Here is a 14684-nt window from a genome sequence, read left to right on the forward strand (position 1 = left end):
TATAGCCGTAGGGAGAGATTGGGTCTGTCTGTCTGTCTGTCTGTCTGTCTGTCTACTCCACACTGTCTCCTGCTGTCCTATAGCCATAGGGAGAGATTGGGTCTGTCTGTCTGTCTGTCTGTCTGTCTGTCTGTCTGTCTGTCTGTCTGTCTGTCTGTCTGTCTGTCTGTCTACTCCACACTGTCTCCTGCTGGTGGGTGACAGAACAGCAAACACACACATAGAGGCTGGACTGTGCGGTAGGATGAAATTGTAGGGAGGTTAGCGCTCTGTGCGGTAGGATGAAATTGGAGGGATGTTAGCGCTCTGTGCGGTAGGATGAAATTGGAGGGATGTTAGCGCTCTGTGCGGTAGGATGAAATTGGAGGGATGTTAGCGCTCTGTGCGGTAGGATGAAATTGGAGGGATGTTAGCGCTCTGTGCGGTAGGATGAAATTGGAGGGATGTTAGCGCTCTGTGCGGTAGGATGAAATTGGAGGGATGTTAGCGCTCTGTGCGGTAGGATGAAATTGGAGGGATGTTAGAGCTCTGTGCGGTAGGATGAAATTGGAGGGATGTTAGAGCTCTGTGCTTATGATTTGGAGTATACATGTTAGTGTGTGTGTGTGTGACTGATATTGGCCAATGCGATAACACTTCCTGTTTCCTGTCTTTCCCGCAGTGCCGGCATCGCCGTGGGTTTCTATGGAAATGGGGAGTCATGTGATGGAGCCAACCGCCTGGCGTATTCTCTACGGCACGCCAACCGCACCGTGGCAGGGGTCGACAAACTGGTGGGACAGTCACGCATGCGCACACACACACACGCACACGCGCACGCACACACACACACGCGCACACGCGCACGCACACACACTAACATGTATACTCCAAACACAAGCACAGAGCTCTAACATCCCTCCAATTTCATCCTACCGCACAGAGCGCTAACATCCCTCCAATTTCATCCTACCACACTAAGGGCAAACATCCCTCCACTTTCATCCTACCACACTAAGGGCTAACATCCCTCCACTTTCATCCTACCACACTAAGGGCAAACATCCCTCCACTTTCATCCTACCACACTAAGGGCTAACATCCCTCCACTTTCATCCTACCGTACTAAGGGCTAAGATCCCTCCACTTTCATCCTACTGCACAGAGCTCTAACATCCCTCCACTGTCGTCCTACCACACTAAGGGCTAACATCCCTCCACTGTCGTCCTACCGCACAGAGGGCTAACATCCCTCCACTGTCGTCCTACTGCACAGAGCTCTAACATCCCTCCACTTTCATCCTACCACACTAAGGGCTAACATCCCTCCACTGTCATCCTACCACACAGAGCGCTAACATCCCTCCACTGTTGTCCTACCACACAGAGGGCTAACATCCCTCCACTGTCGTCCTACTGCACAGAGCTCTAACATCCCTCCACTTTCATCCTACCGCACTAAGGGCTAACATCCCACCACTTTCATCCTACCACACTAAGGGCTAACATCCCTCCACTGTCGTCCTACCACACTAAGGGCTAACATCCCTCCACTTTCATCCTACCGCACTAAGGGCTAAGATCCCTCCACTTTCATCCTACTGCACAGAGCTCTAACATCCCTCCACTGTCGTCCTACCACACTAAGGGCTAACATCCCTCCACTGTCGGGCTAACATCCCTCCACTGTCCTACCACACCTAGGGCTAACATCCCTCCACTTTCATCCTACCACACTAAGGGCTAACATCCCTCCACTTTCATCCTACTGCACTAAGGACTAACATCCCTCCACTTTCATCCTACCTCTCAACACCTTCCAGATTCTAAAAAAACACTCACAAATGTGTCTCTCTCTCTCTCTGAAGGACAGCGCTCTGAACCAGACAGTGGAGGGAGGTCTGGTCCAGTTGGAGACGGTCTACTCTGACCAGACTGACTATGTGTCTCTCTCTCTCTGTAGGTGACGGACAGTGCCCTGTCTCTGAACCAGACAGTGGAGGGAGGTCTGGTCCAGTTGGAGACGGTCTACTCTGAACAGACTGACTACGTGTCCATCGTCCAGAAGCTCCAGGGTCAGCTGGATGAGCTGGTCAGACTCATGGTGGACATCCCCTTCTGGAGTAACTCTGAGATCTCCCTAGAAGACCTGGCCTTCAAGACGGAAGCCTTTGACTGGTACAGGTGAGCTACAGCTGTATACATGTACCATACAGTGTTATATATTATTTTATATATTATTTTATATATTGTCTTATATGTTGTTATATTATATATTTGTACCTGACTCTATTATATGTAGTCTTGTATATAGTGTTGTATAGTGTTATATATAGTGTTATATATAGTGTTATATATAGTGTTATATATAGTGTTATATATAGTGTTATATATAGTGTTATATATAGTGTTATATATAGTGTTATATATAGTGTTATATATAGTGTTGTATATAGTGTTATATATAGTGTTATATATAGTGTTGTATATAGTGTTATATATAGTCTTGTATATAGTGTTGTATAGTGTTATATATAGTGTTATATATAGTGTTATATATAGTGTATATATAGTGTTATATATAGTGTTATATATAGTGTTATATATAGTGTTGTATATAGTGTTATATATAGTGTTGTATATAGTGTTATATATAGTGTTATATATAGTGTTATATATAGTGTTATATATAGTGTTATATATAGTGTTATATATAGTGTTATATATAGTGTTATATATAGTGTTGTATATAGTGTTATATATAGTGTTGTATATAGTGTTATATATAGTGTTGTATATAGTGTTATATATAGTGTTATATATAGTGTTATATATAGTGTTATATATAGTGTTATATATAGTGTTATATATAGTGTTATATATAGTGTTATATATAGTGTTGTATATAGTGTTATATATAGTGTTGTATATAGTGTTATATATAGTGTTGTATATAGTGTTATATATAGTGTTGTATATAGTGTTATATAGTGTTATATATAGTGTTATATATAGTGTTGTATATAGTGTTATATATAGTGTTATATATATAGTGTTGTATATAGTGTTGTATAGTGTTATATATAGTGTTGTATAGTGTTATATATAGTGTTGGTATATAGTGTATATATAGTGTTATATATAGTGTTTGTATATAGTGTGTATATAGTGTTATATCTAGTGTTGTATATAGTGTTATATATAGTGTTATCTATAGTGTTGTATATAGTGTTATATATAGTGTTATATATAGTGTTGTATTATAGTGTTGTATAGTGTTTATATTATAGTGTTATATATAGTGTTATAATAGTGTTATATATAGTGTTATCTATAGTGTTATATAGTGTTATATATAGTGTTGTATATAGTGTTATATATAGTGTTATATTAGTGTTGTATATAGTGTTATATATAGTGTTATATACTGTGTTATATAGTGTTGTATATAGTGTTGTATAGTGTTATATATAGTGTTGTATATAGTGTTATATATAGTGTTATATATAGTGTTGTATATAGTGTTATATATAGTGTTATATATAGTGTTATATAGTGTTGTATATAGTGTTGTATAGTGTTATATATAGTGTTGTATATAGTGTTGTATAGTGTTATATATAGTGTTGTATATAGTGTTATATATAGTGTTGTATATAGTGTTGTATAGTGTTATATATAGTGTTGTATATAGTGTTATATATAGTGTTATATATAGTGTTGTATATAGTGTTATATATAGTGTTATATATAGTGTTGTATATAGTGTTATATATAGTGTTATATATAGTGTTATATATAGTGTTATATAGTGTTGTATATAGTGTTGTATAGTGTTATATATAGTGTTGTATATAGTGTTGTATAGTGTTATATATAGTGTTGTATATAGTGTTGTATATAGTGTTGTTATATAGTGTTGTATAGTGTATATATAGTGTTGGTATATAGTGTTATATATAGTGTTATATATAGTGTGTAATAGTGTTATATATAGTGTTGTATATAGTGTTATATATAGTGTTGTATATAGTGTTATATATAGTGTTATATAGTGTTGTATATAGTGTTGTATAGTGTTATATATAGTGTTATATATAGTGTTGTATATAGTGTTGTATAGTGTTGTATATAGTGTTATATATAGTGGTGTGTATATATAGTCTTGTATATAGTGTTGTATATAGTGTTGTATATAGTGTTGTATATAGTGTTATATATAGTGCTGTATATAGTGCTGTATATAATGTTGTATATAGTGTTATATATAGTGTTATATAGTGTTGTAATAGTGTTATATAGTGTTATATATAGTGTTATATATAGTGTTATATATAGTGTTATATATAGTGTTATATATAGTGTTATATATAGTGTTATATATAGTGTTATATAGTGTTATATATAGTCTTGTATATAGTGTTATATATAGTGTTGTATATAGTGTTGTATAGTGTTGTATATAGTGTTGTATATAGTGTTATATAGTGTTGTATATAGTGTTATATAGTGTTATATATAGTGTTATATAGTGTTATATATAGTCTTGTATATAGTGTTGTATATAGTGTTGTATAGTGTTGTATATAGTGTTATATAGTGTTATATATAGTCTTGTATATAGTGTTGTATATAGTCTTGTATATAGTGTTGTATATAGTGTTGTGTATAGTGTTATATAGTGTTATATAGTGTTATATATAGTGTTATATAGTGTTATATATAGTGTTGTATATAGTGTTATATATAGTGTTATATATAGTGTTATATATAGTGTTATATATAGTGTTATATATAGTGTTATATATAGTGTTATATATAGTGATATATAGTGTTGTATATAGTGTTATATAGTGTTGTATATAGTGTTGTATATAGTGTTGTATATAGTGTTGTATATAGTGTTGTATATAGTGTTGTATATAGTGTTGTATATAGTGTTATATATAGTGTTATATATAGTGTTATATATAGTGTTATATATAGTGTTATATATAGTGTTATATAGTGTTATATATAGTGTTGTATATAGTGTTGTATATAGTGTTATATAGTGTTGCATATAGTGTTGTATATAGTGTTATATAGTGTTGTATATAGTGTTATATAGTGTTGTATATAGTGTTATATAGTGTTATATAGTGTTGTATATAGTGTTGTATATAGTGTTGTATATAGTGTTATGTATAGTGTTATATATAGTGTTGTATATAGTGTTGTATAGTGTTATATATAGTGTTATATAGTGTTGTATATAGTGTTATATAGTGTTGTATATAGTGTTGTATATAGTGTTGTATATAGTGTTGTATATAGTGTTATATATTGTGTTATATATTGTGTTATATATAGTGTTATATATAGTGTTATATAGTGTTGTATATAGTGTTGTATATAGTGTTGTATATAGTGTTGTATATAGTGTTATATATTGTGTTATATATTGTGTTATATATAGTGTTATATAGTGTTATATAGTGTTGTATATAGTGTTGTATATAGTGTTGTATATAGTGTTATATATAGTGTTGTCTATAGTGTTATATATAGTGTTATATAGTGTTGTATATAGTGTTATATATAGTGTTGTATATAGTGTTGTATAGTGTTATATATAGTGTTATATATAGTGTTATATAGTGTTGTATATAGTGTTATATAGTGTTGTATATAGTGTTGTATATAGTGTTATATATAGTGTTATGTATAGTGTTGTATATAGTGTTATATAGTGTTGTATATAGTGTTATATATAGGGTTATATATAGTGTTGTATATAGTGTTGTATATAGTGTTATATAGTGTTGTATATAGTGTTATATAGTGTTATATATAGTCTTGTATATAGTGTTATATATAGTCTTGTATATAGTGTTGTATAGTGTTGTATATAGTGTTATATATAGTGGTGTGTATATATAGTCTTGTATATAGTGTTGTATATAGTGTTATATATAGTGTTGTATATAGTGTTATATAGTGTTGTATATAGTGTTATATATAGTCTTGTATATAGTGTTGTATAGTGTTGTATATAGTGTTATATATAGTGGTGTGTATATATAGTCTTGTATATAGTGTTATATATAGTGTTATATATAGTGTTGTATATAGTGTTATATATAGTGTTGTATATAGTGTTGTATATAGTGTTGTATATAGTGTTATATAGTGTTATATAGTGTTGTATATAGTGTTATATATTGTGTTATATATTGCCAGGTGGCTGGTATAGTGTTATATATAGTGTTATATATTGTGTTATATATTTCCAGGTGGCTGGTATAGTGTTATATATAGTGTTATATATTGTGTTATATATTTCCAGGTGGCTGGTATAGTGTTATATATAGTGTTATATATTGTGTTATATATTTCCAGGTGGCTGGTATAGTGTTATATATTATGTTATATATAGTGTTGTATATAGTGTTATATATTGTGTTATATATTTCCAGGTGGCTGGTATAGTGTTATATATAGTGTTATATATAGTGTTATATATAGTGTTATATATTTCCAGGTGGCTGGTATAGTGTTATATATAGTGTTATATATTATGTTATATATAGTGTTGTATATAGTGTTATATATTGTGTTATATATTTCCAGGTGGCTGGTATAGTGTTATATATAGTGTTGTATGTAGTGTTATATATTGTGTTATATATTTCCAGGTGGCTGGTATAGTGTTGTATGTAGTGTTATATATAGTGTTATATATTTCCAGGTGGCTGGTATAGTGTTATATGTAGTGTTATATATTGTGTTATATATTTCCAGGTGGCTGGTATAGTGTTGTATATAGTGTTATATATTGTGTTATATATTTCCAGGTGGCTGGTATAGTGTTATATATAGTGTTATATATTGTGTTATATATTTCCAGGTGGCTGGTATACCTGACTCTGCTGCTGTTTGATGTTCTGATCTGTCTGCTGGTTCTGTTCGGACTGATACGCAACTCTAAAGGCACTCTGATTGGGTGAGCCACACCACATGACGACCACAGAGAACTCTGGATGTTAGTTAAACTCTGGAGTTTAGGCTGATAGAGCGAGGGATGATTAGAGGGAGAGAGGAGTTTAGGCTGGTAGAGCGAGGGATGATTAGAGGGAGAGAGGAGTTTAGGCTGGTAGAGCGAGGGATGATTAGAGGGAGAGAGGAGTTTAGGCTGGTAGAGCGAGGGATGATTAGAGGGAGAGAGGAGTTTAGGCTGATAGAGCGAGGGATGATTAGAGGGAGAGAGGAGTTTAGGCTGGTAGAGCGAGGGATGATTAGAGGGAGAGAGGAGTTTAGGCTGGTAGAGCGAGGGATGATTAGAGGGAGAGAAAAGGCAGTGAGAAGAGGAGAGTTGTGGAGTCAGGACATGATGAGAGAAGAAAGGAAAGAGAGATGGACGGTGGGAGTGAGAGAGATGATGAGATTGAAAGAGCGAGAGAGAGAGAGAGAGTGTAGGAGAGATCTAGAGAGGGTAGGAGAGAAAGCGAGAGAGGATAGGAGAGAGAGAGAGAGCGTAGGAGAGAGCTAGAGAGGGTTGGAGAGAAAGCGAGAGAGGATAGGAGAAAGAGAGAGCGTTGGAGAAAGCGAGAGAGGGTAGGAGAGAGAGTGAGAGAGGGTAGGAGAGAGATTGACAGAGTGGGAGTGAGGACACATTAAGACCATCTTGTGTGCATGACTCACATTTCACAGGTTGTGTGTGTGTTACATGTCTCTGACTCAACCCCACGTTGTTTTACACACACACAGTGATTTCACAGGGTTGAACATTTATAAGGTGTTAATACCTCTCTCTCTCTCTCTCTCAGGGTGTGTTTGTTGGGTGTTCTGACTCTCATCATCAGCTGGGGGTCTCTGGGACTGGAGCTGGCAGCTGCCGCGGTGAGTGTCACCATGGAAACGTGTTGCTAGGACAACGGCAGTTTCCTGTGACATGACATAATTTCACTGGATTTCTATTGGCTTAGACAAAGTAGAAAAAGTAGTCTAAGATACCAAAGATCTAAGATACCTTACTTTTAATTTGATCTGAACCCTATGTTTGGTTGTGTTGTGGTTGTGTTGTGGTTATGTTGTGGTTGTGTTGTGGTTGTGTTGTGGTTGTGTTGTGGTTGTGTTGTGGTTGTGTTGTGGTTATGTTGTGGTTGTGTTGTGGTTGTGTTGTGGTTGTGTTGTGGTTATGTTGTGGTTGTGTTGTGGTTGTGTTGTGGTTGTGTTGTGGTTATGTTGCGATACATTTTTTTGTGGTTATGGTTTTGTGTGTGTGTGGTTGTGTTGTGGTTGTGTTGTGGTTGTGTGTGGCTGTATTGTGGTTGTGTGATGGACATATGGTCTCTCTTTCACAGACGGCCAGCGACTTCTGTGTTTCCCCGGATACCTACATCACCAGGGTAACCAAGGAGAACGCTGTTATCAACCAAGGTAGGGGAACGAGGGAAGGACAAAACTGGATGGAAGGAGTTGGAGAAATGTGGGAACAGAAGGAGGGAAGAGGAGAGGCAGGGAAAAGAAGGGACTGAAAGATAGATAGAACAACTACAGGAACAACTACAGGAACAAGGGCATGAAGTAGAGGTGGAAGTGATAGATAGATGGATGGATTCCATCTGGGTTCCATCTTTCTGACAGACAGGTCAACCTTGACCCTGACACACACACTCTGTTCTCTCCACTGTGTGTTCCAGTAGGGAGTCTATATGATGTTCTCTCCACTGTGTGTTCCAGTAGGGAGTCTATATGATGTTCACTCCACTCTGTGTTCCAGTAGGGAGTCTATAAGATGTTCTCTCCACTGTGTGTTCCAGTAGGGAGTCTATATGATGTTCTCTCCACTGTGTGTTCCAGTAGGGAGTCTATATGATGTTCTCTCCACTGTGTGTTCCAGTAGGGAGTCTATATGATGTTCTCTCCACTGTGTGTGTGTGTTCCAGTAGGGAGTCTATATGATGTTCTCCCCACTGTGTGTGTGTTCCAGTAGGGAGTCTATATGATGTTCTCTCCATTGTGTGTTCCAGTAGGGAGTCTATATGATGTTCTCCCCACTGTGTGTGTGTGTTCCAGTAGGGAGTCTATATGATGTTCTCTCCATTGTGTGTTCCAGTAGGGAGTCTATATGATGTTCTCTCCACTGTGGGTTCCAGTAGGGAGTCTATATGATGTTCCAGTAGGGAGTCTATATGATGTTCTCTCCACTGTGTGTTCCAGTAGGGAGTCTATATGATGTTCTCTCCACTGTGTGTTCCAGTAGGGAGTCTATATGATGTTCCAGTAGGGAGTCTATATGATGTTCTCTCCACTGTGTGTTCCAGTAGGGAGTCTATATGATGTTCTCTCCACTGTGTGTTCCAGTAGGGAGTCTATATGATGTTCTCTCCACTGTGTGTTCCAGTAGGGAGTCTATATGATGTTCTCTCCACTGTGTGTTCCAGTAGGGAGTCTATATGATGTTCTCTCCACTGTGTGTTCCAGTAGGGAGTCTATATGATGTTCTCTCCACTGTGTGTTCCAGTAGGGAGTCTATATGATGTTCTCTCCACTGTGTGTGTGTGTTCCAGTAGGGAGTCTATATGATGTTCTCTCCATTGTGTGTTCCAGTAGGGAGTCTATATGATGTTCTCCCCACTGTGTGTTCCAGTAGGGAGTCTATATGATGTTCTCTCCACTGTGTGTTCCAGTAGGGAGTCTATATGATGTTCCAGTAGGGAGTCTATATGATGTTCTCTCCACTGTGTGTTCCAGTAGGGAGTCTATATGATGTTCTCTCCACTGTGTGTGTGTGTTCCAGTAGGGAGTCTATATGATGTTCTCCCCACTGTGTGTGTGTTCCAGTAGGGAGTCTATATGATGTTCTCTCCATTGTGTGTTCCAGTAGGGAGTCTATATGATGTTCTCCCCACTGTGTGTGTGTGTTCCAGTAGGGAGTCTATATGATGTTCTCCCCACTGTGTGTTCCAGTAGGGAGTCTATATGATGTTCTCTCCACTGTGTGTTCCAGTAGGGAGTCTATATGATGTTCCAGTAGGGAGTCTATATGATGTTCTCTCCACTGTGTGTTCCAGTAGAGAGTCTATATGATGTTCTCTCCACTGTGTGTTCCAGTAGGGAGTCTATATAATGTTTTCCCCACTGTGTGTGTGTTCCAGTAGGGAGTCTATATGATGTTCTCTCCATTGTGTGTGTGTGTTCCAGTAGGGAGTCTATATGATGTTCTCCCCACTGTGTGTGTGTGTTCCAGTAGGGAGTCTATATGATGTTCTCCCCACTGTGTGTTCCAGTAGGGAGTCTATATGATGTTCTCTCCACTGTGTGTTCCAGTAGGGAGTCTATATGATGTTCCAGTAGGGAGTCTATATGATGTTCTCTCCACTGTGTGTTCCAGTAGGGAGTCTATATGATGTTCTCTCCACTGTGTGTTCCAGTAGGGAGTCTATATGATGTTTTCCCCACTGTGTGTGTGTTCCAGTAGGGAGTCTATATGATGTTCTCCCCACTGTGTGTGTGTTCAGTAGGGAGTCTATATGATGTTCTCTCCACTGTGTGTTCCAGTAGGGAGTCTATATGATTGACAGTATGCTATCTGTCTCTATGGCAGCTTAACGCTCCAGCAACTCTTCTCTCTTCGCCCTGCTTTCTCTCTCCTGACTGTGTGTGTGTATCCTTCATCTTTTCATTCAAGCTATTGTCTTATTATCGGCCTCGTCTTATTGTCGACCTCGTCTTATTGACGGCCTCCGCCTTATTATTGGTCTCCGCCTTATTATCGGCCTCTTCTTATTGGCCTCCGCCTTATTATCAGTCTTGTCTTATTATGGCCTCCGCCTTATTAAACGGCCTATGCCTCATTATTGGCCTCGCCTTATTATTGGCCTCGTCTTATTATCGGCCTCGTCTTATTATCGGTCTCCGCCTTATTATCGGCCTCCGCCTTATTACGGCCTCCGCCTTATTACGGCCTCCGTCTTATTATGGCCTCCGTCTCATTATCGGCCTCCGCCTTATTATCGGCCTCGTCTTATTACGGCCTCCGCCTTATTACGGCCTCCGTCTTATTATGGCCTCCGACTCATTATCGGCCTCCGCCTTATTATCGGTCTCTGCCTTATTACGGCCTACGTCTTATTATCGGCCTCCGCCTTATTATCGGCCCCCGCCTTATTATCGGCCTCCGCCTTATTATGGCCTCCGTCTTATTATGGCCTCCGCCTTATTATCGGCCTCCGCCTTATTACGGCCTCCGCCTTATTACGGCCTCCGTCTCATTATCGGCCTCCGCCTTATTATTGGCCTCCGCCTTATTACGGCCTCCGTCTTATTACGGCCTCCGCCTTATTACGGCCTCCGCCTTATTATCGCCCCCCGCCTTATTATCGGCCTCCGCCTTATTATGGCCTCCGTCTTATTATCGGCCTCCGCCTTATTATGGGCCCCCGCCTTATTATCGGCCCCCGTCTTATTATCGGCCTCCGCCTTATTATGGGCCTCCGTCTTATTATCGGCCTCTGTCTTATCGGCCTCCGCCTTATTATGGGCCCCCGCCTTATTATCGGCCTCTGTCTTATCGGCCTCCGCCTTATTATGGACCTCCGTCTTATTATCGGCCTCTGTCTTATCGGCCTCCGCCTTATTATGGGCTCGGTCCTATTAATGCCAGTTAGTCTGTCCAGTGAGATTGTTATTATTAACAGTATTTATTTATTTAACAGGGTTTATTAACAGTATTTATTTATTTAACAGGGTTTATTAACAGTATGTATTTATTTAACAGGGTTTATTAACAGTATTTATTTAACAGGGTTTATTAACAGTATGTATTTATTTAACAGGGTTTATTAACAGTATGTATTTATTTAACAGGGTTTATTAACAGTATTTATCTATTTAACAGGGTTTATTAACAGTTTATTTAACAGGGTTTATTAACAGTATTTATTGAACAGGGTTTATTAACAGTATGTATTTATTTAACAGGGTTTATTAACAGTATGTATTTATTTAACAGGGTTTATTAACAGTATGTATTTATTTAACAGGGTTTATTAACAGTATTTATTTAACAGGGTTTATTAACAGTATTTATTTAACAGGGTTTATTAACAGTATTTATTTAACAGGGTTTATTAAGAGTATGTATTTATTTAACAGGGTTTATTAACAGTATTTATTTAACAGGGTTTATTAACAGTATGTATTTATTTAACAGGGTTTATTAACAGTATTTATTTATTTAACAGGGTTTATTAACAGTATTTATTTAACAGGGTTTATTAACAGTATTTATTTAACAGGGTTTATTAACAGTATTTATTTAACAGGGTTTATTAACAGTATTTATTTAACAGGGTTTATTAAGAGTATGTATTTATTTAACAGGGTTTATTAACAGTATTTATTTAACAGGGTTTATTAACAGTATGTATTTATTTAACAGGGTTTATTAACAGTTTATTTAACAGGGTTTATTAACAGTATTTATTTAACAGGGTTTATTAACAGTATTTATTTAACAGGGTTTATTAACAGTATTTATTTAACAGGGTTTATTAAGAGTATGTATTTATTTAACAGGGTTTATTAACAGTTTATTTAACAGGGTTTATTAACAGTATTTATTTATTTAACAGGGTTTATTAACAGTATTTATTTAACAGGATTTATTAACAGTATTTATTTAACAGGGTTTATTAACAGTTTATTTAACAGGGTTTATTAACAGTATTTATTTAACAGGATTTATTAACATTATTTATTTAACAGGGTTTATTAACATTATTTATTTAACAGGGTTTATTAACAGTATGTATTTATTTAACAGGGTTTATTAACAGTATTTATTTAACAGGGTTTATTAACAGTATTTATTTAACAGGGTTTATTAACAGTTTATTTAACAGGGTTTATTAACAGTATTTATTTAACAGGATTTATTAACAGTATGTATTTATTTAACAGGGTTTATTAACAGTATTTATTTAACAGGGTTTATTAACAGTATTTATTTAACAGGGTTTATTAACAGTATTTATTTAACAGGGTTTATTAACAGTATTTATTTAACAGGGTTTATTAACAGTATTTATTTAACAGGGTTTATTAACAGTATTTATTTAACAGGGTTTATTAACAGTTTATTTAACAGGGTTTATTAACAGTATTTATTTATTTAACAGGGTTTATTAACAGTATTTATTTATTTAACAGGGTTTATTAACAGTATTTATTTATTTAACAGGGTTTTTTCTTCTTCTCCGGCGGCAATTTTATTTATCGCTTTTCAAAAAACAAATATCAGCCAAAATCCGGCTTTTACCGTCTAACAGAAGCCCTGGTGGGTGTGTTTACATTGGGGTTGATAGTCTTGTTGTTGAGGCTCAGCGGTTACAGTTCATGTTGGTTTGTTCCTTATCAGTCCTAGTTTTAATCATTTACTGATGCAGGGTTTGAAGACCTACAGTGAATGATCCTCGCTCTCTCTCTCTGTCTCTCTCTCTCTGTCTCTCTCTCTCTGTCTCTCTCTCTCTGTCTCTCTCTCTCTGTCTCTCTCTCTCTGTCTCTCTCTCTCTGTCTCTCTCTCTCTGTCTCTCTCTCTCTGTCTCTCTCTCTCTCTCTCTCTGTCTCTCTCTCTCTCTGTCTCTCTCTCTCTGTCTCTCTCTCTCTGTCTCTCTCTCTCTGTCTCTCTGTCTCTGTCTGTCTCTCTGTCTGTCATTGTTTAGTTGTTCGTATATATTGACTGTGTTTCTCCTCATTACCATACTCTATCATCTTCATAGTATACACTATGTCTTCTTGTTGTAAATAAGAACTTCTTCCAGTTGAATTGATCTACCTCATTCAGTAAAAGGGGTAAATAAATACATTATTGACGTCAATATGTGTCTGTTTCTCTCCAGATATCCTGCAGTATTACCTGAGGTGCAGCAGTGGCCAATCAAATCCTTTCCAGCATGTACGACTCCACCTCCTCCACACACATTCTAATCAGGAAGAATGAAGGGCAGTCCTGAAGTCCTGCCCTTCACTGAAGTCCTGTGTGTGTGTGTGTGTGTGTGTGTGTGTGTGTCTGTGTGTGTGTGTGTGTTGCAGAAGCTGTCTGGCAGTCACAAAGCCCTGGTTGAGATGCAAGATGACGTGGCAGAACTCCTACAGTCAGCTATACGGGATTACCCCAACACCAAGGTAGGGGTGTGTGTGAGTGTGTGTGCTGATGTTCACGTGTGTTTGTTTTTGTGCTTGAAAGTGTGTGTGTGTGCCTGTGCAGGGGGTTCATGCGTGTGTGTGTGTGTGTCTGTGAGTGTAACCTCTGCTGTGGTTCTCTAGGGGACTCTGGAACAGATTCAGACTGTGTTGAACTCTACGGAGGTTGGCCTTCATCAACTCACCGCTCTGGTCGACTGTCGCAGCCTGCACATGGTGAGATACAGTGTGTGTGTGTGGGGGGGGGGGGGGGGGATGAGCTCCTCTCCTTCAAATAAATTAAACAATTTTGGTCCCTCCCCCTGTTCAACTGTTCATTATTTATAGATGGGGTAGCTACTCTCCCTGTCTCTCTCTCCCTGTCTCTCTTTCTCGCTGTCTCTCTCTCTCCCTCCCTGTCTCTCTCTCTCCCTGTCTCTCTCTCTCCCTGTCTCTCTCTCTCTCCCTGTCTCTCTCTCTCCCTGTCTCTCGCTGTCTCTCTCTCCCTGTCTCTCTCTCTCTCTCCCTGTCTCTCT

At 37.3% G+C, this 14684-nt stretch overlaps 1 protein-coding gene across 1 annotated transcript in view; it reads left to right on the forward strand.

Moving 5' to 3' along the window:
* Positions 1–617: 617 nt before the first annotated feature.
* LOC116368220 (protein tweety homolog 3-like) overlaps positions 618–14684 on the forward strand; it is a gene marked incomplete at its 5' end in the record, with an annotated part of 28320 nt that continues 14253 nt past the window's right edge. Inside the window, 8 exons of the mRNA XM_031819150.1 lie at positions 618–773; positions 1943–2163; positions 6869–6964; positions 7788–7860; positions 8325–8400; positions 13866–13921; positions 14059–14151; positions 14293–14385. Coding sequence (XP_031675010.1) covers positions 618–773; positions 1943–2163; positions 6869–6964; positions 7788–7860; positions 8325–8400; positions 13866–13921; positions 14059–14151; positions 14293–14385 — 864 coding nt within the window. The remainder of the gene's footprint in view (positions 774–1942; positions 2164–6868; positions 6965–7787; positions 7861–8324; positions 8401–13865; positions 13922–14058; positions 14152–14292; positions 14386–14684) is intronic.

Source organism: Oncorhynchus kisutch, unplaced genomic scaffold (assembly GCF_002021735.2).
Source record: "Oncorhynchus kisutch isolate 150728-3 unplaced genomic scaffold, Okis_V2 scaffold1891, whole genome shotgun sequence".
Classification (NCBI taxonomy): Eukaryota; Metazoa; Chordata; class Actinopteri; order Salmoniformes; family Salmonidae; genus Oncorhynchus; species Oncorhynchus kisutch.